Here is a 25,342-nt window from a genome sequence, read left to right on the forward strand (position 1 = left end):
CAGATTAATAACTATCTTGATTCTTCCTGATTTCAACTATAGTACAAGAAATTTTATAATGACTTTAGTGCACATTTTGGATTTCTTCTTACATTTCCAGGAAATATCACTGAGTCATATTTTAGCCTTAGAAGATACTTACCAATCCTAATATTTTCTGAGATTCGATAATCACAGATGCATTAGGAAGTTTAATCTGGAATCCATATGCTGCAAGTGTTAGGGAAAGATTAAAAAGCAAAAGATTGGACCATAGGACAAAGTGGCCATAGGGAAGTAACATTGAAAATCTGAGCTTTGTTGGAGTCCTGAAGACCTTGAACAATGATGAAGCAAAGTGCTTAGGAATGAGGATTCCAAATGGATTTTGATGATTTAAGCCCAGAGGAATTTACTCATATTGTTATAACATTTCACTTGACACAGCAGCTTGGTATTTACAGGATTAAAGATGTGTAGTTTAGTACTTTCAAATAATCATGTAAATATTTATTTTGATTATTTACAATAGACAATTCCACTTGTAAAGAACACTTAATGGACTGTATTAGCTTTATTTTATCTGTGTTATGGCAAGAATTATCACATTATTAGCTGTCTAAAAGCACTTTTTAAAGAGAAAGAGCTACCATGCATGGATTTTGTGTGTGTATTGTTAGTTTTAAGACCTACTAACCCCAAAATAAGTTTATTCATTTAGCAATTAGATGAGTTATATTAGATGAGTTGTTTTTTGTTTTTTTGTTTCCTGGTCATGCGGCTTGAACTCTGGATCTGGGTACTGATCCTCAGCTCTTCAGCTCCCAACTCCCAATTGAGCCACAGCACCACTTCTGGTTTTGTGAGTGGTTTATTGGAGCCAAGAATCTCATGGACTTTCCTGCCCGGTCTGGCTTTGAACCAGATCTCAGCTTCCTGAGTATCTAGAATTACAGGCCACTGTTGCCCAGCTGAAAGAGAATTTTTGCCCTCAGAAGGCTCTCACTGTTCAGTGAGTGACAAAAATGTAAGCAATTACAGCACAGTGTAATATATGCTGTAATGTAGATTGCAAAGTTGTTACAGAAACTGAGCAGGATATTCATCAGTTAATGATTTTTTTCTTTTTAATTTAACTGATTGTTAAAGCAACATTGTTCAAGATGTGTTAACCACTTGGCTTTTGTTTTTGTTGGTGATAGGTTCAGCTTCTTGGGGCCGATGGCCTAGAGCAAGATGTTGGTGAGACTGAAGATGATGAATCACCAGAACAGCGTGCCAGGAGACCAATGAATGCATTTCTTTTATTTTGCAAACGCCATCGCTCCCTTGTCCGTCAAGAACACCCTAGGCTTGATAACCGAGGTGCTACCAAGATACTAGCTGATTGGTGGGCTGTTCTCGATCCAAAGGAAAAACAGAAATATACAGACATGGCTAAGGAGGTAGGTTAAAGGATAAGGAGTAATGATGATTGTGAGTAAACACTTCTGTAATTCCCACTCTATCAAATATAGAGCACTTATTGAAAGTCTAGAAGTTGCATCCTGAATCTCAGGTACTAAGTGGAAATATAAGAGCTTTCTTTGTTCATGTCGTTCCACTTCTACCTTAGAATGCTGGTAAAGATTCCCAAGAGTCATATTTATTACCAAGTTTTTCTACTTGTCTATATTCCTACTGTTATAAAGAATTGATTTATTGATTTATTATGGATAGTTTACTGTGAATAGTGATATATTTATTGATTGATAATTTTTAAGTTTTTTGGGAACTCACTTTCTGCTGTCAGACAATGCCCATGATAAAGATGATAATTGGGTATTATTCTAATGGTTGTCATTAGAAAGAGTTGTCGTCTGGTGCTAAGTATCTTTGTGACTGAGATAAGTCCATCATTGGGTATTAGCTTCTTTTTTAATGTTGTTAGAATAAAGAAAGTGGACAAAGATCTATATGTCCCTCAGCTTTAACAATTATTAATAGAAGTATTTCAACTTGTTGCTGTTGATAGTAGTACATCCTGAATATGAAAATCTAATGAATGAATGGCAATAGAACAAGCTATATTTTTCTGTACATGCAGGTAAACACTGTATAGGCAGTAGTTAGCAAGAAACATTTTCATATAGGAAGGCTATTCAAAGTGGTAGAACTTTGAGTAATACTAAAATGATAGTAGTTCCTAAGTTTCTTCTAACGTTAGATACTGGTGCTATTTCTTTTCCCTTCCCTCCCTCCCTCCCTCCCTCCCTCCCTTCCTTCCTTCCTTCCTTCCTTCCTTCCTTCCTTCCTTCCTTCCTTCCTTCTTTCCTTCCTTCCTTCCTTCCTTCCTTCCGCCAGTCCTAGGGCTTGAACTCAGGGCCTAGGCACTCTACCACATCAATCAAGGCAAGTACTCTACCACATTCCCAGCCCCTGGTGCTATTTCTAAATTAATCTAGAATTATTGTAAGAACACTGAACATTTAAATGTATTGTAATTGGATTTAGTGAAAGTAGGGATAAGCAAAGCTGTTATAATTGTGCTTTAACCTGACAAGAATAATTCAAATGTTTTTTTTTTTGGAGTTGTTCATGAAAAACACCACTTAAACATTTAGTGAACTTGGGGGCGGGGTGACAAGAGGACCTAGCAGGGATAAAATTCAATTTCAAATTCATTTCAAGAAATTTTACTAGATACCTTAGTAGTAGGAAAAAAAATACTTCCCTTGTTGTGGTTTTATTGAATTGTTTAATAAGGTAACAGTAGTTTAATAAGGTAACAATAATTTCTTACAAGATGTTCAGGGAAATTTGAATCCAGAGTAAGCAATTAGTATAATTGTGTGTAATTAATGATCACACAAGGCTTTAGGAATTGATTACTGTTAAAGATAGAATTTTAACTATGTAGGGCATCTGGAAAATTTAAAATCAATTTCAGCAACCTGCAGCAATAGTTTCAGTAGATTTCCACTAACATAACACTAATTAACAATAAAACTTTCTCATTAAATAGCCTTATATCCTTTCATAATCATGCTTACATGATAAATATCTGAAACCTCACAGGGAGCTGCATAAACTTCCTATAATTAAGCTCTTGAGTTTGTTTGTGGATTATTTTTTGATAACAGCAGCATATTCACAGTATATTATTTGCCTTCTCTTAAATACAGCTAATTTACAACCCAATAGGTGGCCACTTTTAAGAGGAAGAAGTATTATTTTTGCACAGGAAATCCCTCACTAATTAATTAGGTTCACAATGTTTGTCATTGTTGGTGTTATAATGAAATTGTTAATATGGTCCCCTACAACCTAAATGTGAAAACCATAATGTCCTACAGTTTAGCTTGTCTCATTTATAGTTGCTCTTATGAAAGGTCCTCTTATTTCTAGTTCCTTTTGAAAGATTAAGGTACTTTCAAAATTATTATACAATTGGGTCTCTAGTCATGATTCTTACTGGCTTCAACTTATTTGCTGTGTTTTCACAGTTCTATTAATGTACATGTAACTGGGCTGGTACCTTTGTGTTAATATTGCAGGCTTACTTAAAATGTCAGTTTAGGCACCAATACTGCTTAAGTGGTAGTTGGTAGTGATAGAAGGCCACTATCAACTACTCCTGTTTTAAAACAATACTTTAGTCACTGGTGGCTCACACATATATCTTAACTATTAAGAAGACTGAGATCTCATGGGCCATGGTTTGAAGCCAGATGAAGCAGAAAAGTTTGAGATTCCATCTTCTAAAACACTAGCAAAAAACTGAGCTGGAGGGGTTATTCAAATAGCACAGTGCCAGCTTAGCAAAAGGCAAAGCAAGCAAGTATGAGGTTCTGAATTCAAACGCTAGTACCTACCTACAGAAAAAAACAAAAATCTCTGTTGTAGATACATAATCTTTTTAGTTTTTATAAGCTCCAATATTTAAATATTATTTAAATATTCTTATAGTGCATATGTGAATGTGATTACATGTGTTTGCCATTGTCATAGCAGTGAGAAATACAACCATGCATCACTTAATGACAAGATGCATTTTGAACCCTTGTATTTAGGCAGTTTAATCCTTGTACAAGCATTGTTAGTGCATTTATATAAGACATTTACATTACCATTAGGAATATAATCTTAGTGGAACACTATTGCATATGTGCTATGTAGTTAGTTGACCAAAATATTGTTATGCAATTTATCTTTTTCTTTTGGTTTTCAAAGAAGATATTTTGATAGCAAGAATGATAAATAATAAATATAACTCCGTGGAAGTTTTTTTTTTAATGAAAATACCTTCTTGATATTTCTGTTCCTCCTAGTTATGTTACATTTATAGATTTGGTAAGATGAGGTCCCAATCTAGAATTGGACATTTTCGTGAGTTACTATACTAATTTGCATTGTTGTAAAACAAAATTGGTTGAGTGAGGGTTTCAGGTTCTCCCATAGACGTTATCTAAGCAATGATATACAAGTAATCTAAAACATACTATCCTGAGGATTTAACCGAAGTTGCTTTCTTAATTTAAGAAATATGACATAGCAATGTTTTGGTTGTTTACAGGTTCTAATTTTTAAATGTGTTTACAGGTTCTAATTTTTAAATTGCAGAAGCAATTTTCCTTTTCCTTTCAACATATGTATGTGATGTATGTACAGATGATATAAATGTAAGAATACAAAACTCTTGATTTGTGCTTAGGATATTACTGGAACCTTCCACTTGTTAGTTAAACTAATGATTGCAATTAATGTGTTGACACTGAATTTGATTCATCACACATATTAACCTTCAGCAGAAAGAGTTAGTATAAAGAGGGTGAGAACATCTGCAAAGTTTAACAATCCCAGTGAACTTCTAAGAAATCATTCTTCTGTTTGATCAGTGGCATGAGGCCGAATGCATGCATTTATTGAGTTAGGTGCAACTATGTAAAGTCAAAAGAAGACTCTAAATAGTATCTTATATAGTCATATGGTCATTGAATTGGAGCTAAGGACATTTTTTTCTGTTGGACTTCATGCCTTTTATTATGTGTCTTTATCCTATTTTCTTTAGATAAGTGAGAGATAAGTGAGTGGTCTTGGGTAAAATATATAAAGAATGGTAATGCTAAAATGTCATGTCTTGTGGGAACAGTGCTTCTATAGAAGGAGGGTAGAAAAGGCTTTACAAAGTCCTTGGTTTTGGTATAGGATTGAGAAATTGAAAATAGATGTAGGAAAATGAAATCACTTTAGGAAGTAGGAAGTGGTTTTTTACCTAGTTTGTGTGGGTGAGTCCATAGGAGATGGTAATATAAAGATAAATATGACAATCATCACAAGAAATCAAGCTGAAATCTAGTATGATTAGTTGAATGTCAATAGAACTGCTCTTGATGCTAGTATCTGTTGTCAATATGCAAGGATATATTACCATCATTACAAAACTGGTGGGTTTTATTTTGTTTTGTTTTGTTATCCATCCTAGGCTTGAACTTTGGACGTTGGCACTATTCCTAAGCTTTTTTTGTTCAGGGGCTATCGCTCTACCACTTAGGCCACAGCTCTACTTCTTGCTTTTTTGGTAGTGGTAGTTTACTGGAGTTTATTGTGGAGTTTATAGTGGAGTTTATTGGAGTCTCAAAGGCTTTTGAATTGTGTTCTTCAGATCTCTGCCTCCAAAGCATCCAGGATTACAGGTGTAAGTCATTGGCCCCAGATACAAAACTTCATTGTGTTTTAAATGATTAGTTCTGCCTGAACATTAATTTAGGGAAAAATCAACTTATTTTTTATCGAGATTAATTTGTGTAAGGGATTTTTATTCCCTTGTTTGGGTTTTATTTAAAATGAACTCTACTCCAAAGAAGTTGTAGCCACATTTCTCATGAGTTATAAAATCTAAAGACTTTTTCTTAGCTCTTTTGTATTATGCCTCCAGAATTTGTGTTCTCAAAGCATTCTAGAACTTTGTTATCTAGTATGGCTCTGTCATCAACCATCTTTGTGAAGTAGATGCTAAACATGATTACCAGATAGATGAAACTTTAGTGCTCCTTTAAAAATCACTTTTTAAAAAATATATTTTCCCTTAAAACTTTCTTATACACTTCTATTAAAAGTATTCAGATATCTTTAAACATTTGAAAACATAAAGTTCAACCTATTATTATTTTTTAGTATAGTCTATAATTTGGTGAGATCTTTAATATCCAATTGATCTCTGTTTAACAATGATTCTCTGAATTTCCACTTAGTAATTTTTCCATGGGATTTTCTTTTGGGTACACTATCAATTATGAGTTTTCTTGGTTACACCTAATCAAAGAACTTACTGTATGTGATTTTCTGACTGGTATAATAGGGACCTCCCCACTTTGAACAGAAGTGAGTAATAAAACCATATATAAACTACCTTTTTCCTTGTTTCTTAGACTATTTCCTTTCTTACGTTCTAGATATTAGGTCTTATATTCTTTTTAATTGTATCTAAGAAAATATTGAGGCTTGAGGACATGTCTCAGTAACACAAATCTTAGGTCTGGTCCCAGTTTTAAGTCTGATTCTCAGCACAATAAATGAAATTGATTGCAATAAAATAATATTCCTATGTTTATTTTTAATGCTAATAAACTTAAATGTCAATTTGTCATTGCCAATGTTCTAATTGAATACTTAATATTCAAAGCAGTCACATGAGTTGATATTCTCTAAAAGCTATTCTACAAATCAGAACACTGAATCCTAGAAATGTTGACATTTCTAAACAATCTAAACCCAAAAATAAAGCTTGGATACTTCCTTTCTTTGAGATGTTTTGGATTCCCATAATTTAAAATGGCAGTCAAGATGCGTGCCTTCATAATGTGGTTTTAAGATGCAAATAAAAAACACATATATTCAAACATTATAGCTTTTGATACTCTATACAAATGTTAGCTTTAGAGTTAAATTTTATGAGCAGTTTTATGTATGCTATTTGATACATCACTTGCAATAATTCACTGTTTTTATTATGAACTGTTGAAATACAAAATCAAATGATATATATATATTTTTTGCCCAGTTTGGCAGGTATTATACACCTATTAGTAGCCTCTAGTCAGACATAGTGCAATTAAGGGGTCAACTGGTTTTGAAATATTAGTCTATTTGCTAATTATTTAGCAAACACAAACATTTAAATGTTCAGGCAAATAAATTTATAAGGACTATAGGAAACCACTATCACTGATAAGTGATAAGTTGAGAATTTAATCTGAACTGTACATCTTGTGGGTGGACATGGAAGGGAAAAACTGGGAGAGAGCGAGGGAAGGGTAGACATGATTCAAAAAGAATTGTACTCATTACCTGACTCATATAACTGTAACCTTCCTGCATATCACCTCTACAATAAAAATAATTAAAAAAATAAACTAAGTCTGTCATACTTATGTTAGTGTTCAGCTGCAGATGTTAGATGTAAAATTTACTGAAGGATCCAATACCTAAATATCATATTTTTTCACAATAAGTCCTTATGACCTTGAAAATTGAACTCATTAAAGGGGATGTGAATAAATGTGAATACTTGAAAAATGTACACATTTTTGTTATAAACTAATTTGTAAGGAAAAATGTTTAGCCTTTAAAGAGATTATTAAGTCTAAATAAACATGTTTTTAAGAAAACTTGAAGATCTCAGAACTCCAATTAGTCACTATAGGAACTAGACTATATTAGTCTATGAATTAGACCAATTAGTCAATATTTTATGTTTTACCTTTGTATGTATTTTCAGAAAGGATCTTTGGCAGATAACGTTTTTAGTCCCTCCAAAATGATATTACTTGAACCCTTAAAAGAAGTAATAATAGGAAGTGGCATTGTAGCTCAAGTGGTAGAGTGCTAGCCTTGAGCTGAAGAGCTGAGCGACAGCGTTCAGGCCCAGAGTTCAAGCCCCACGACCAACCAAAAAAAAAAGTAATAATAAAAAAAATATTAACATTTTAAACAAATTCTTGATTTTAGTTCTTGATTTTTTAATTTTAATTCTTGATCAAAACAAATTTTGATTTTATAAAGCACGTAAGAACTTAGTAACCTGAGTTTTCTCCTAATTACCTAAATTACTCTGTTAAATTATACCTTAAAAGGTACATATACAAACAAACTCTGTGTGCGTGTGTGTGTGTGTGTGTGTGTGTGTGTGTGTGTGTGTGTGTGTGTGTGAAAACAAACTATGACTGCCACATGGTTTCCTGGTCACACCAATCAAGTTTGCTTCCTCAACTTTATCATTCTTACTAGAGTAGCTTTACTATAAAAGTTTCAAGCTAATAACTTAATATATTTTTATTCAGTTAAAACCATAAACTTAATTTGGTATTATGTGAAGCAGTGTAATTAATTTTCTTCATATTAAAAACAGCCAGCAAGAATAGCTCATACCAGAGAGTGCATTGAGTTGTATTATCCTAATGATACTTTTTAAATTTCAATGAAGAAAAGTCCCCAAACCAAAGAAGTTAAGATTAGTGTCACTTTTTAAAACTCTTTGTTTCTTCTCCCTTCCTTTAATGTTATTCTGCATGTCAATGGGAATGAATGTCTCAGACACTCACTATGCTAGGGTTTTTTTTTTTTTAACCCCTGTAGCATTTATGGTAGTTATAACTTGTTTTTAAAAATCAGGTACCTGTGAGTTGTGGCTTATGAATATAACTGTAGCTACTCAAGAAGCTAAGAGTGAAAGGATTATGATTTGAGGTCAGTCCAGGCAGAATAGTTTATGAGAACCTATTTTGAAAATAACCAGCCAGAACAAGTCTAGATATGGATCAAGAGGTAGAGCACCAGTCTAGCAAGCATAAGTACTTCCAAAACAAACATGGTTTCCTGTGCAATCTTTTACAGTTCTTTTAGATTTTCTTTTCTGGTAATACTTCACATACCTACTCTAGGCATCTGTCCTGGTTACACAGACATCCTCATTGACATTTCTTTTACTCCATATAGAAGATCTATACTGTAATAATAGCTAGAAATATGAGGACTTTCATCGTCAGGTAAAAATAACTATTTGGAGAATACCTTTTATTTATTAAGGTGTTTTGTAGATCAGATTCCATTTACATAAATGATCTGGAAAAGCATGAGACCTTATTTTAAAATAATAGCTTAACATAACACATTATAATGTCATTGTCAAAATCAAAAGGAGAAATAATACTATGACAAAGAGTATGTATTTAATGATAGTAGAATCAGTAACAGAATTGCTAGTTTATTATTGATGTTAAAGAAAACGAGAGTGGTGGGTCAGAGCAGAGTCTTAGGAGAAGGGAGCCAGCATCACTAAGTGCCTTGTATTAGGAATTACATCTGTTATCCAGCAAGCATAGAAATTGGAGGACAAGAGGCAAATTTTCATTTCACTGAAAGAATTTTGAAATCCAGAATTGAAAACCAGTCTACTCATCTATAAGAGTCTTTCACTGAAATCTATAATGGCTGTTCTGGAGGATAAAGGAGTTTCTCATCCCTCCTGCAGCATCAAAAAAATATCAAAATCACATGGATTATTTAGAGATAGGTAGAGTGTATCTCTTGGCCATTTAATCCTGTGATGATAGATTTTTCCCCACCTGGTTGACCTGTTTAGTAATAATTTCACTTGGTTATTTACTTCAGACTATATACAAAATGTCCCTACATTGCTCCCTTATCCAGCCTTCTTTGTATTCCCTTTCCTAATAATCTCACTCAACAGATGATCAAGACTTTCTATTGATTCTTAGAGCTGATTCAGAGCAAGTGATTGATGAGAGTACCTCGTTCCAAGGACAAATAGTCATCTTCACTCCTGTCTCTGCATCACTTAGTGCACAAACACTGGTTTTACTTGTATTTATGACATTCCTATCTGTGCTTTAATACCTTCAGGATAAACACTATTGTTTATCCTCTGTCTCCTAAATTCATAAAGCCTTCTGTTCAATACATTACTGGATTTGGGGGCCTGTAGTATAGCTTTCTGGCATAGTGCATGTTTAGCATGTATGAGAACTAAGAATCAATCCTCAATGTAAGTTAATAAATGAAAAACCCATTATTCTTATACTGACAGAACAAGTATTATAGTATTGAGTATTTCTATTAAAAATCTGAAAAATTGGGAAAGATAAGAGAGAATGATGAAAGAGTAACATTGATCAAGATGCATTATACTTATAAACCGATTTTATGGAAATTCTTATTTTTTTCCCTACTATCCCTTCCCTCTCACCTCCTCAACTACACCCCCACACACCTCCTACCACCCCTAGCCCCGCCTACATTGTAAAGTTGGTTTTTCGACATAGTGTCTTGTACATCTCATTGTTGCAGTGGGTCAATCTGTATCCCTATTTAAACATTTTGTTTTTTCCCTTCCCCTCCCCAAATTATACCAACATCAAATACAGTGAAAAATGGGGTTATGCCATGAGGGAGAAACAAATAAAAAGACAAAAAAAACCACATGGTCCCTTATAAATACATCAGAAACAACAGCAAGGAAGAAAAAAACCGCTGTGTCCCTATCCTGAGGTTCATTTCGCTTAACATCATCTTACCCGAGCTTTTCTGCTTGTCCCAGACATATACTAGTTATTGCAAATAAGGGAAACCATGGGACCTATGTTTCTTTAGGCCTGGCTTACTTCACTTCATATAATTTTCTCCAAGTCTTTCTATTTTCTGGAAATTCTTTTATGGTAATTCTTTTGTTACTTAAAGACGATAAAATATAATTAAAAAAGAATCTGAACAATGAATATTGTGATAAGATGCCAGATTAGTGTTCTGTATAGTAAATTTCTAGTTCCATGTTCCAGGTTTCTTTCTTGCTTTCTGTTATTCTATTCATAGGTAAAAACCTTTTTGGCACTCATGCAAACCATTTTTCATGCCTAAGTCAGGGCAAGACTTATAGACCATATACATACATACATGTATATATATATGTATGTATATAGACCATATATACATATATATATATATGGTTTATAAGTATTATATTTACACACATATAGAATAGTTAATTGTAAATTGTAAGTATTAGGAGTGGAGAGCTCTGTATTTTATCATGTTTCTTGTCCCCAGTGACTAGTAAGAGGCTGTCATTTAGCCAGTACTCCCAAAGTATTGGCAGTGAAGGTGGATGGAATATAGATGACAGAGAAATGATTGTGGTGTGGTAACTGTCACTGCTTTATGTTGTCTTCAGCACAACAAGCTTTCTGGTATGAATTAGTGTAAGCTGGCCTTTATTAGTATCTTCAACTACATTTAAAAATATTTGATGCTCACAATAATTCATTTGTCAGGATGAAGTGATTAGCATTTTCATTATATTTACTGTTTTTTACAAAACAAATTACTAAATGATTCTTAGCAAACACTGACATCTTACTAGGAATAGACATATCTAACATGAAGATGAAGAAGAGAGGAGAGCAGGTATGGAACAAAGAAATGAGTGCTAGTGACATCATCTGGCATCTTTTGCAGTTGGGATTTGCTTCTTTATAAACTGAACTGCAATGAAGATAATTTTATTTCTCATGACAAATACCTTAATAAATGTATTTGAAAGGCTTGTCACTTTGTAGAGTAGTGACCTTTGTCCAAATGAGTGTTTGTCTGACAAACCTAGTCCATATGCCTTTTATTTGGGCAGAGTAATGATGTATGTGTCTGCTATTGCATTCTCACCTCTGCCTTCCATTTGTCACTTTCCACCTCCAGACAGCAGGCAAGGCTATTTGTCTGCCTCAACTGAATATGTACATCCCCCATGCAGATGAATGCGATGTGGTGATGTATCTCATGTCACATTGATGCTTCCAAACACATCCTGGTATACAACGTTAAATTCTAGTTTGGCTTTGGCCCCACGGCCCATGTTTATTATGTTGTAAGACAACTGGGTCTACATGTTAGACTTTTGTATGCTTATCTCTTGTTGGTGTATAAACACATAAATTTCCATCTTGCATGTATTTATTCAGAAAATTTGAGCATAGATAACTTTGGAATATGAGACATCATCTTTACCTACATTACAGCTTTTATTTATATGATTTATAATGAAATCATGGGGGAAAGTTTATGTAGATTACATATTCTTTCCTACACAAAGGTTAAAGGACATTATTTTTCCTCTGGGACTAAATTGAAAGGTATTTGGAGCTTATAATAAATGTCATATGCTGACCATTTTAGAAGATAAACCTGTGAGGTTGAACAATTATGTTAATAAAATATACAGTAGTAACAGTTGAATACATGGAAGATTCATCTTTATCAGCTAACATTACTAGACAGTGGACAATAAATATCAATAATACATTTCACTTAATACTATCATAAAAAAGAGAGAGGTAGTAGAGTTAGGAGAGAGGATAACAGAAGAAAGCCAAAGAAAATGAAGCAGATAGAAAGATGTTGGCAGTGAAGGTGGAGACTTTAAAGAAAAACTGAGTTTGTGATGGATTCATAGCAACATAACACATCATAACTTTTAGAGCTTGTTCATGTATTTGATCATATGTGCCCTTTTACCAAAATAGACCTACTTATGACCCTTCCATACCTGTGTTAAACATGTGTTATAAGGAATGTAAATCAATGAAATCAGCTAAGATAGATGAAGAAAAAATATGGGATAGTAGATAGATAGATAGATAGCTATCAGACAGACACATGCCATGGAGTACTAGTTAGCCATTAAAAAAAAAATTGTATCATGTGCCAAGGCTTATGCCTTTAATTTCTAGCTCCCATCCCAGGAGGAGGATGAGATCTGAGGATTTGGTTTTGACCACAGTTTAAGTAGGGAAGTCTGTGATCCTCTTATCTCCAATTAACCACCAGAAAGCTGGAAATTAAGCTGTGGCTCAAGTGATAGAACAATACCCTTGAGCAAAAAAGCTCAGGGACAGTGCCCAGACCCTGAGTTCAAGCCCCAGGATTAGCACCACCACCATCACCACCACCACCAAAAAATAATAATAATAAAGAGAGTGGGGATAGGGGAAGGAAAGAAAGGAAAAGAAGGAAGGAAGGAACGAACGAACGAACAAATGAACAAACGAATGAGAGAGAAAGTTATTTGTAGGAGAATGGTTGGATATGGAAATAGATAAAATAAGCTTAAAAGCCAAATACCAAATATTTTTTTGCTCATTTGTGAAATCTAGATCTAGAATGATGATAATGATAGAATAAGAATGTAATAGGAAGGACTATCTGGAGGAACCATCTTATCAATGGGAAGAGGGATGGAGGATGAGAAGATTGAACTCTGTCAAATTAAAGCATGTATGTACGCATGTTTGTATGTGTATATATGTCTGTCTGTCCATGTATGTGAAGACAACCTAATGAGATTCACAGAAGACTGAAAGCTGATGAAGTGAGCTGGTATTACAGGACAGTAATAGAGGAGTGAACTTAATCAACGTACACTTTTTGTGTTTATAGTATTATAGTGAAACTCCTTTACACTATTAATATCTCAATTTGAAAATAAAGTTTACATCAGCAGGTATAGTTACAGGTATTAGAACTGAGTCCAGAATTGTTAAACAATGACAACTGGCTGAAGTAGAGTTATATTTTGAACTTAGATCATTAGACTGCATCTGGTACTCCTCTCTTGACAAAGCCCTTTCTTCAGATACTAGAAAAGTCTGAGACTGCTGAAATTCCTTTTTCTGAGGAAAGCCATAAAAACCATTAAAAATATTTTTCCCATCATCAATGAGTGGGGAATAGAGTAAAGGCTATTAGAATATTTTAATTTATGTTAATTAAAATGTTTTGTGTTTTTAAAATTTGTAGTATAAAGATGCATTTATGAAAGCAAATCCTGGCTACAAATGGTGTCCTACCACAAACAAGCCTGTGAAATCACCAACACCCACTGTCAATCCACGAAAGAAACTTTGGGCCTTTCCACCTGACTCTTCAAGAGATCTGCCAAGTCCCAAGAAAGCAAAGACTGAAGAAATGCCTCAGCTTAACTTTGGAATGGCCGGTGAGTTTAGAGACTGTTTTTATCTATTTTTTATAGGACAAAACATATGGTTAGTGAATATTTCTTAACAAATACCAAAAGCTGAGTGGAGAGAAATTTATGATCTACATGAAGCATTGACATGTTTTAAACCAAGGTCATCAGACCCTCTTCAGATAACCAAATGTGGGTTTTTTTTGCCTACTTTGTTTCCTGCATCCCTTTTCCTAGTTGTGTGTGTGTATGTGTGTACGTGCACGTGTGTACGTGTATATATGCATGCATGCCAATTCTGGGACTTGAATTCAGAACCTTTCCCTCTTGATTAGGTTTTTCATTCGTGTCTGTTATTCTATTACTTGAGCCACACCTCCATTTTCTACTTTTTACTGGCTAATTAGAAATAAGTCTTTCCTATTTGTCTACGCAGGCTGGCTTCAAACTTCAGTCCTCAGATCGTAACCTGAGTAGCTAGGATGACAGGGGTGAGCCAATAGTGCCTGGCTTCCCATTATACTCTCCATCTTGGCTCCTTTATCTCATAATTGAATATGAGATTGGAGCATTACATATAAAGGATAGATGTATGGATCTATAAATGTATTAAAGTAAAGGAGATAGAGACTAGATAGCAATGTTAGCTTGTCAAGAGCTTAGGAAATTTAATATTAACAAAGCAGAAAAGTTCCTAGTAAGTACTGCTTATCACAAAATTTAAAAAGCCATAGTGAATTGTCTGAGTAACTGAAACACTGAGGGCAAGAATATGAACAACTATGGCAAATCTTAGATGGATCTGATGACTATCTCCTATCATCTCCTGTCCTATTACTATATGGGCTGAGCGGATTTCAAATGAAGCATGGTTCTATTTGCTCTAATACTTTGGGAGGTCAGGAATACTACAATGTTGATTACTATGAAATAAAATACATCTATTTACCTTGAAAATGTTTCTTACCTTTCCTGTTTCCATGTGGTATGCAAACAGTAATATGTAGGATGTAATTGGGAAATGGAGTTGAAGTATAAGCAGTGAAGTTCATGTTGAGCCATAGGAATCCAGTTCCATTTATCAAGCAACTTTTCTTCAACATCAGAGTCCTGAACTATATATGATATTGAAAAATTGGAAAACAAAGTTGAGCAATACTATAATGACACCATAAGAAAAAACTGTCTAGTAGACTAACAAGACATTGTAGTTCAATGGATGATTCATAGTATAAAAAGTATATGTAAATGCTAAAAAAAAAAGTCTTAACTGATAAAAATTGGAGCTCACTGTAATAATAACATTCTTGGGAAATAGGGTTTTCAGGTGACTATTCCATAATATAATTATAACTGAACTCCCAAAACAATGTTTCTACATGTCCCAGAAGAACTACAACATACATAGATATCTTTATTGTTTTAGCTGTCATTCTGTACATGTAGCTTCAAACACTTATTATAAGTCCTGGTGAGCCCTCTGGGCTTCCCAGGTTGTACCATTGTTGTATTTTTCCAAGACATTTTATTATCGGGACCAACAATGAATACATCTATGACGGGCACCTAACCCTAATTCCTAAATCATTGTCTAGCATGCATTGCTTTTCTCTGAATTCTAAATCTAGGTTAGTATGTGTAGGGCTTTATTGTTTATATACAATTAACCAAACATTACAGGTAAACTACAGAAGTGTGTTTTGCCTTTTTTCCTACAAAATGGAAGTCAAACCTGGACTTCAAACAAAGTATTTATTTCTAGGTCAGCTTTTTAAAATCTTTTTTAAAGCAAAGAGTAGGACACAAGAAAAACGTTTTCTGACATTTATCTCAATAATGACTTGTGCCATGTGTTAGAAATATATAATCAAGACATTCTTTATGTAGCTTGTGTACAGTAATATTACTCAAATATTCTCTCTCTTTCCAACAAGATGAAAGTGAACTAAATTGCCTTTAATTATAACCTACCATTTAGATCTCAGACTCTGGGGAATACTAAAAGGGGTTTTAAAGAGCAGTTTTTCTCATCATAAATATTTGTTTTGTTGTGTTTGCTCAAATAGTCCTTGTCACTCCATATTTCACAATTTAGAATAATCCCAAAGTTGTCAAATGTAGTTTTGAAAAGTAATTTTGAAAAGATGTATAGAAGAAATGTACTCATTACCTTACTCATGTAACTGTAACCCCTCTGTACAGCATCTTTACAATAAAATAATAAAAAAAGAAAAGGTGCATAGAATTTAAGATACCAACTTGCTCAATAAATGGAAAGTATTCTATTTATATGAAGTTATAATCTTATATAAAGTACAAATGATATGAAAGATGTTTTCTTGGCATGTCTTTCAGTATCAGTACAGAAAACTTCTTAAAAAGTTACATTTGGTATATAACTTCAATTATCATGTAATCATGTTCATATTTGACTTTGTAATTTGAGCTACATATTTTTAATCTTTAGAATGCCAGTCCTCCTAGTCTCTAGGATGACAGCTGCAAAAGTGTTTCCTCTCCAAGTACCAGGGAGAGCATTGCTTTCTACTAAATTCATTTTTCCTTCTCATTTTTATTTTTAATTAGGCTTAAGTATCTATTTCAGTAGGCACAATAGTTCTTAAAGTTAATGCTTAAATAACATTGAAATCTTAAAACAAAACTCAAGAGGTGTGTTTTATCAAGCCAGCCAGTATTTAATAGTGTATTCTATGTGTGTTTTCCATGTGGCTGTCTACCACCATTGAGCTATTTCTTTTTCTTTTTCTTTCCTTTTCACTTTCCTTTCTTTTCTTTTGCTGGTCCTGGGGCTTGAACTCAGAGCGGTGCTGTGTCCAAGCTCTTTTTGCTCAAGGCTAGTGCTCTATCATTTAGGCCACAGCACTACTTCATGCTTTTTCTGAGTAATTTATTGAAGATAAGTATCTCACAAACTTTCCTGACCTGGCTTTGAACCATTATCCTCTGATCTCAGCCTACTGAGTAGCTAGGGTTACAGGCATGAGCTATCAGCACTGGCCCATTGAGTTATTTCTTGAACAGCTCTTCATTTGCTGAAATGCATTTTCCTTTAGTAACTTCCTAAACTCTTTTTTCCCCTCACTATTTCCTTTTTTTTATTGTTTACTTTTTTGACTTGTCTTTTCTAAAAAGGAGTTATATGTAGGATTTGATCAGAGTCATTTCAGGAGTTCTTAAAACATGCTGTGTACTTGTGTATAACTTTAGCAAAAAAAAACAATTGAACATTTTCAGAGAATATTATGACTGGTCCTCATTTGCATTTGTAGGATAATTCCTAAGATATACATTTATGGAGGACCTATGTATACATGAGGAGACACTGAATTAGGCATTTTCACATACGTTCTGTGGTTTAAGAAAGGTGCTATATTAGAAGACTGGTGGGATGACAGGTTCGGTATGGTGGCGCATGCCTGTAAACCCAGCATTCTGAGTCTGGGCTGTATAGAAAACTCTAGAGGAATGACAAAGATCAGTGAGGGCTGGAAATGAGTGAGAAAAAGGGAGACAGAGAGACTAGAGAAAGTAGGGAGAGAGAAAAGATGGAAGGAATAAAGGTAAGGAGGGAGGAAGAGGAAGGGATGAGAGCGAAAGACTAGGCTCATTAAAAAGTACTAACACACATATACTAGGTTACTATTAAATAAAGAGTTTTGGATATTTTCCATGAAAGTTACACATGTTATGACAGATTTTTGTCTCTGAATATTCCTTTTTGATTTCGTGTAGTTAGATTCCATCATACTTTTAAGTTGATGAATTTTTTTCTTACTTAGATCCTACCCAAATGGGAGGGCTGAGCATGCTGCTGTTAGCTGGAGAACATGCTCTTGGAACACCAGAGGTAAGCTATACTTCTCTCTTTGTTTTGCTCATACATAGTGGGGGTGTCAGAAGCCAGGCATCTTTATTCTGGTGACTTCATGTCTGTTACTTACAGCTTATCAACAAACTTTAGCTGTAATTATTCTCATTAAGACCTAGCAGCATATGGTGTTGAGGGTAGCAAGTGTAAACAGGTCCAAATACACACAAACAATGTTCACTCAACTGTTCCCTGCTTTTTAGGGTATTTTAATCTAAACTTGCTAGTGGAAAGATGGCAGGGAGAATATGAAACTGTCAGCCTCTTTAGTCTGAATAATTCTGGACTCCTACTTTACAAATCTGGCACTACAGAGTTCTAAGATTCTTTTTTGTTAAAAGGAAAAAAAGACTTAGGGCCTCTGGTTGATGATCTCGTTATTGCTTTTGTTATAAAAATATTTAAGTATACTTTTGTTTTTGATGGACAGGTAGTGGCAGTTAACCACACATAATTTGTGTTTGTAGAGTCTTCTATTAATAGCACTTTATAGAGGCCAGTTGAATTAACATGTTGGTCATGTTATTTTACCTCACTTTGAGATGGAAACTTTCAATCCCTAATCACTATAGCTATTTAGGACAAAATAATAGTGATTTCAATTGTATTGTATGTCTGTACTTTTTTTTAAATTGTGAGGATGCTATACAAATTACATTTGAAGTTGATTTGATGTCGAAGCTTTTTATGTCATATAAGGTGTTTATTTTATATGTAATTTGTATCTGGGACCTACAGTTGCTGACTGTATCTTCAGTTTTACTTAACTTTTGATTGTGTTGAGTTTGATATCTAAAAACATAAACAAATTTGCTAGTAATTTACATTGCATTGGCCTTTAACTGAAAACAGCATAATAATCTCATTTGTGTATTTGCAGATTTATTACTCAGCATATTTGTGCTTTCTAACATAGTAGTAACATTGTCTGGCATTATTTTACTTCCGATTACAAGGTGCTGCTTAATGGCACATCAGACTTCCACTTGGGTCTAGAACCAAATATGTTCCGTAGCACGTTAGAATGAATAATAATGTATACTTTCCCTATAGTCTGATTCATAGGATTTTTAGGAATACATTGCATTGTGAAAGTATTATCTATTCTAACAGATAGATAAGATGGATTCTGCTACATATGCCTCCCACATAACTGGGAGCATATCACGCCAGACCTGGCTTATGTGTCTTTCCAAACTCTGCCTCCCACATAACTAGACTTCCAGGCAAGCACCATCTTGGCAAAGCTCCTCAATTTCTATACAAAATGTTACTCCAAAGATGTAGACATGTTAATACAACTTTAGGACATTGCCTGAATTGGCAATGTTCATCTGAACATAAGACAAATACAATAAATATATACTTACATTTTCCTAAGAAAACTAACAGACTAATAAGACGAGATGCAGAATTTGGAGAAGTTACGGTGAATTTGTTGGTATTATAAGGCTTGACCAGTAAAAGTGACATTTGGTAAATACTGTGCCACAGAAAAGTTTTAAATGACCTTTAAAATGCTGCAATAGAATCCTTATTCTGAAATATTCTTAAAAGGAAGAGGCTTTCTTTCCTTTGTTCATTGACCAGAGACCTAACCACATAGGAAAAATCTGCAGGAGATTTAAGGTTCTTTTTTCTTTTTATATGAAAAATACAATATAGGTAACAGAATTTGTTAAACAATGCAGAGGGTTTTTTGGTGTGTTTTTAATATGAAAATGGTAAGATCCTAGGTTAAAAGTTTCTTTGGCCTGTACTGTTTCCTTAGTTCTACCAGATGCAGTTTGTTTGGCGTTTGTTAGGGAGAAATATTGAGATATAATGACAATGAAGTTTTCTCTTTTTTTCTCCCCTCTGTCTTCTAATAATTTTCAACCTGCCATAATAGATTTATGATGAACATTCTTATGTGCCACTGCTACTGAGCCAACCAGCAGGGCTTTAATGGCCAAATTTATGATTAGCTTTGAGTTGGTTTAAAAAAAAGGGGGGAAGGAATGAATTTTAATTTATAACTTTTTTGGCTTTTTAAAATTTTCACATAAATAATCCACCTATTCATGGTACATAAAAATGCTTAAAATATTAGGGATAAAATGTTTTAAATGATTTGTTTTTATTGTACTTATTGATTGGAGAAAAATCAATGTATTGAGTTAGACTGACAGGAAGGAGTAGTTTCTGTCTGAGACTGGCAGAGTAGCTTTTTCTTTGCTGGGACTCCATGCAGTACAGGCAAAAATGTCATATTAGGAACTGACTCTGTCTTCGTGAAAGAAATGGAAAGCTTCCATTGAATAGGAGATCACAGCAAGTTATTTAAGCCAGAAATCAAATGAAGTTTAATCTTTAAAATGTAAGAGGGGGTGGGCAGACAAAAGGCTCACAGGGAGCCGCAGATTATCAGCCAGTCTCAATGGAATTCCCAGAGGTAGAACTGTATATGTATTTTGTTATTTTCAAACTTTGAAAGAACTGAAAATTTAAAAATCAGGAGATACACAAGTGTAATGTTCCCAACAATCTTTGGGTAAGAACTGAAAAGGAAGCAATTAGCATTAAATCCTTCTATTTCATATGAAAAAGTTCTTAAAAGATGAAAATACAGTAAGTGGAAGTGTTTGGTCTAGAATTACTAAAAGTAATCTCCAGGATTAATGATCTTCTATTACATTTGTCAGTCATTTTAATAAAAATGTAATATTAAATTAAAATTTAAAACTCAAAATTCAGATTATTAAGCACATAATGTACAGGACAGTTTGGGTCAATCCAGCTGTAATCTTGCTATTTATTCCTAATTGAGCAATAGGAAGTCATTTTGGCTAGAGCAGGAGGAAGGGTGATTGAGAAAAATGGAAAATAAATACATATAGGTTATACTGTGGGGGAGAGATGTACAAAGCAACACAGAAATCATAGTTTAAATAGGGATACAGGTGGACCTATTACAACAATGAGATGTACAAGATGTTATGTCGAAAACAAACTTTACAGTGCTCGCTTCGGTAGCACATATACTAAAATTGGAACGATACAGAGATTAGCATGGCCCCTGCGCAAGGAAAAACGAACTTTACAACTTTGGCTGGGGTGGGGGGTGGGCGCAGGTTGTGGGGAGAGATGGGAAGGGATGGGAAGGGGAAACAAAGTAGGAGGCAACAATGCTTGATAAGAAATGTACTTGCCCATGTAATTGTAACCCCTCTGTACAGTACTTTCACAATAAAAAAAATGAATGTATCTGTTCAGTTGAATGACTGAAGTAAAGATATCCAAGTGTATTGATAATGCTCTTGACCTAGATAGAGTATGAGACTGAGGAATGACTGATTCCTTATGTAGAAAGCACATTGTTTTATCAAGCATCTTTTGGCTTTGCCTTCCATGCTGTAAAATAAGCTAATAATAATAACCTGCTTGCCTATAACTCCCACAACTACTAGAAAGATTAATTAAATAAAACATGTAAGGTATTTTTAACTCTCCTGAAAAAAAATTCTTTTAAGTATGTATTACTACCATAAATCATTCTAAGCATATTATACTTAGCTTGAAAGTGCAAACTACATTGGGCATTACTCCCGCAGTCTGTAATACGTTCGCATAACATGCTTGCAGCCTGCATATTGTAATATACTGGACCAGCAATGTGCATGCATATGTGTCATGAACACATACAGTTGCTTGGACACAGAAATCTTGTACAAATTTACACTATTCTCTTCATCACCAGGTGCTCAAGACGGGAACAACTGAATATCTAGGAGAAATGAATGAATTTAGAATGTACAATCTTGGCTGAAATAGCATAAGAGTTCATGCAAAAGGTGCTAGGACCTGGCTGTATACTACCTTTAAGAGCCTATAGAGGAAGGTCATGCTACATAAGTATTGAATTGTACAAATGTGATTGAAATTTGAAATCTATCTATCTATCTATTTTTTTTGGGGGGGTCCAGTTATGGGGCCTGAACTCTGGGCCTGGGCACTGTCCCTCAGCTCTTCAGCTCAAGGCTAGCACTCTACCACTTGAGCCAAAGCGCCACTTCCGGCTTTTATTTTTCTGCTTATGTGGTGCTGAGGAAATGAACCCAGGGCCTCATGCATGCAAGGCAAGCGCTCTACCACTGAGCTACCTTCCCAGCCCTATATTTTGTTTTTTAAGTTTGTCGCATCAGTCCTTCATCAATAAGAAGCCCTTAGATTCCTTTTCTTCCTAACCCTTTATAGACCTTCTTACCAGAATTACATTCTAACACATTTTCTTTAGTTTAATGTTTTATTATAGTCTTGTGTTGTAAAAATTTTTCATCATATAGTATTGAAACAACTTTGGATTGGAAACAGTGATAATATTTAAACTGTGCATTTGCTTTCAGAATACTTAACTACTGCAGCTAACTTTTCCTGAGTCTTGCTTCCATCCAGCGTGTTGTTCTGAGACACATTACAAAGAGTAACTCTGATTCCTCATCAGTCCTATGTGTTGTCTTGTTTGCCTTATTGAATCACTTAACTGAGGAAATAGAGACAACAAAGTACAACAACTACACTGTGGTGTAGCTATAAATTAGCAAAACTTAGGTTAGAATCCAAGAGAACTAGCCAGTTGATTTGTAGCATACAATCTACCTATCCATTTTCATCTCTGGCCACTTCTCTGATGTCCTTTGCAGGACCCTTAGTGAAGCTAATAACATTCAGAGGAGGACCATTTCCTGAGTGCTTTCAGGGATAAGCAAAATGGTGTGCTAAGATCTTTACATCTATTAATTCTTGTCATCCTCCCAAGAACCCTATGGTGTTGGTTTATCACTGCCCTCATTCTCCACAATCATAGGGTGAGGAGATCATACTGGAAAGTCCGCCCACATATTTTACACTAAATGATGATAGAAGCAAAATCTGAGATTCATAGATAACAGTTGACCACACTAGTATTTGTAAATAATTATATCCACATTTTAAATACTTTATTTTGGATTAAAAATAAATTTTGATTCAGATAAAATTGATGCAGGTTTTTACCTTTGTTGTCATGGGGCTGGTATGGTTGAATTAGTTTGAGCTATGCCTTCTTGGGTCACTGTATGACTGTATACCATCAAAGCTGTTTAGCTCATTTTGTGAGGAAATAGACTGTAAAGTCTGTATTGAAGGAAAAGTAGGTACAGGTTTCCCCCTTTCATGTGACTGTTGCCCCCTGTAGCTAGAACTGCCCCCCTCCCCCACAAGCCAAAGAGCCCAGCTATTTGCTCTTCAGCCATGGGTCTCATATCCTTTGGTGCAGGCTCCTTTCCCCAGTCTGGTTGACAGTCATAGATTCTACATGAGTTCTCAGACTGCACTGATGAGTTTGCATGAGCTCATTAATGGCAATGCTCTTTCTCTTCCTTTCTTTTTTTCTCTCTTTCTTTCTGTCTTTCTTTCTCTTTCTTTCTGTCTTTCTTTCTTTCTCTTTCTCTCTCTCTCTCAGATGAAGGGGAAGGGAAAGGGACAACAAGAGGATAAAAGAGGCATTCTGGTCATCAGTGCTACTGTCATTATTGAGAGAATGTTTAGATGCACTATTGTTATTACATTCTCTTCTTAGCGTGTCTTCAAAGGCAGAAAGAGGACAGAGTAATATTGCTTTCCACTTTATTAAATGAAGAACCTTGAGTGAAAAAGGTACTGTCAGTCATTTTAACTGTCACATAGGCTATCTATAAAACTAGTCTGTCTGGATTCCCATCCATACAGATTGTACTGACAAGAAACCTTTACCCATTGAGTAAAATTAGTAGTCTGGTAGTCTGGATACCCTGAGTGGTTTTCCTTTCAGCTGGATGACTCAACACATTCTAATCTGGGAGCACTCAAGTCTGTGGTGCTGTTTGGTTGTGCTCTCCACAGTAGCCCACTTAACCTCCTCAGGTGTAGTATACAAGAGTGTCAGTTAGCCAGGTGCAGTGCTTCAGGATTCAGGCCCTCCTTTAACTCTCAGATGGAATCTTCTACCCTATATCCCAGTCTTCTACCCTGAACTTCCTCTTTTCATGAAAAACACTCCCTGCACCCCACCACGCTGGCTTCTTTTTGTTACCTTCCCTATTTAAGCTTTGGCTTACTGTAGAGTCACTGGCATTGTCTGACCCTACTCCCTCTGTTCTGACAATCCTTCCAGAAAATTACTGAAAACTGACAAATACTGTGATTTAATTGGAACCTAGATGTCTATTGCTTTATTTCCTTTACCTTCTAATTGGTCTGCCTCTAGTTGCTCCCCAGCCAAGGTCATCCTGCACACCACTGACATAATTATCTAACTGCATATCTCTCAACATGATGTGTCTTTAACTAATAACCTTGGCTGGTTCCTCATTTCTGCTAGCCTAATTTTCAGACTTCTTCACGTAGAATCCCGATTTCTGTTGGTCTGACTCATTTCTTACTACATTCCTATGGCATCTTGATCTTGACCCACTCTGGAGAAGTTTGTGTTTCTCAAAACCACAGGGCATATATGTGCCTCCATATTTCTACACTTCCCTCCCACACTTTTTGTGAGAGAAATTCTGGCTTGCCTTCTTGGTGGATCTCAGATGTTACCTTCCCTTCTTCACCCACAGCATGATGACTCTTTCCTGTTTCCTTCAAGGTCCTTCTAACACCTAGTCTAGCTTGAATTGCGAGCAGCCTAAGGGTTTAACATACTGTTTGGGAATGTATACAAGATAGATCTAGAGCTTAAACTCTTGAAAATCCTTATGTCAGGTAAATAGGTGTTGAGTAAGTGAGTAGAAAGTGAAGGTTTGAATTAGCAAGATTAGGACTACATAGCTAGAATGCACACATGCTCCTTATGTTGACTGTGTGTCCACAACAGTACCAACTGGTATGTGGCTCTGTTCTGCCATATATCATAGAAGCAGACCGTTAATAATTCCTAGCTTTGCAAGCCAATTACAGTATACAACGAGCTTGATCTAGTTTTGTGTTACAAGGCTGAATCACCTTTCTATGTCTATGCTTTTCACTATGTAAACTTCTTCTATTACTTTGTCATAAATCTACTAATCATTTTTTTTTCTCCTTGGTTATTGGGAGCTGTGGGTAAATAAAGAGAGGACTGAATTTAAGTTCAATGTGTGGTTAACTCTTTTCTTTTTTGGGTATATAGCATCACCTAGTGGTGTAATGGATTATTTCACTGACTGTTTCTAGGAACAGTGTCTTCGGGCTTTTTTCTCTTCCTTTATTAACATTACTTATTTAGTGTCTTTTCTTTTTGCTGCATTAATGATTGTGTATTCTATTATATTTAAGAAGTAAACTGGCTCTACAATGAAAACAGATGTTGATTGGTGTTTAAACATAAAAGCATGCCTCACCTAATAAAAATAAGTAATTGTGTCTTAGACACAAACAATAGGTGACGGCACAGCACATTGTATTTTATACATTTCACAAGG

The 25,342-nt window shown here is 34.8% G+C and overlaps 1 protein-coding gene across 7 annotated transcripts in view; it reads left to right on the forward strand.

The window, feature by feature from the left end:
* Bbx (bobby sox homolog (Drosophila)) overlaps nt 1–25,342 on the forward strand; it is a 215,737-nt gene that overhangs the window by 136,187 nt on the left and 54,208 nt on the right. For all 7 annotated transcript variants that reach the window (XM_013028548.1, XM_013028550.1, XM_013028544.1 and 4 more), the window contains exons 5-7: nt 1,182–1,424; nt 13,825–14,020; nt 17,794–17,861. In XM_013028548.1, the coding sequence (XP_012884002.1) occupies nt 1,182–1,424; nt 13,825–14,020; nt 17,794–17,861 (507 nt within the window). The remainder of the gene's footprint in view (nt 1–1,181; nt 1,425–13,824; nt 14,021–17,793; nt 17,862–25,342) is intronic.

Source organism: Dipodomys ordii, unplaced genomic scaffold (genome assembly GCF_000151885.1).
Source record: "Dipodomys ordii isolate 6190 unplaced genomic scaffold, Dord_2.0 Scaffold111, whole genome shotgun sequence".
NCBI classification, from domain to species: Eukaryota; Metazoa; Chordata; class Mammalia; order Rodentia; family Heteromyidae; genus Dipodomys; species Dipodomys ordii.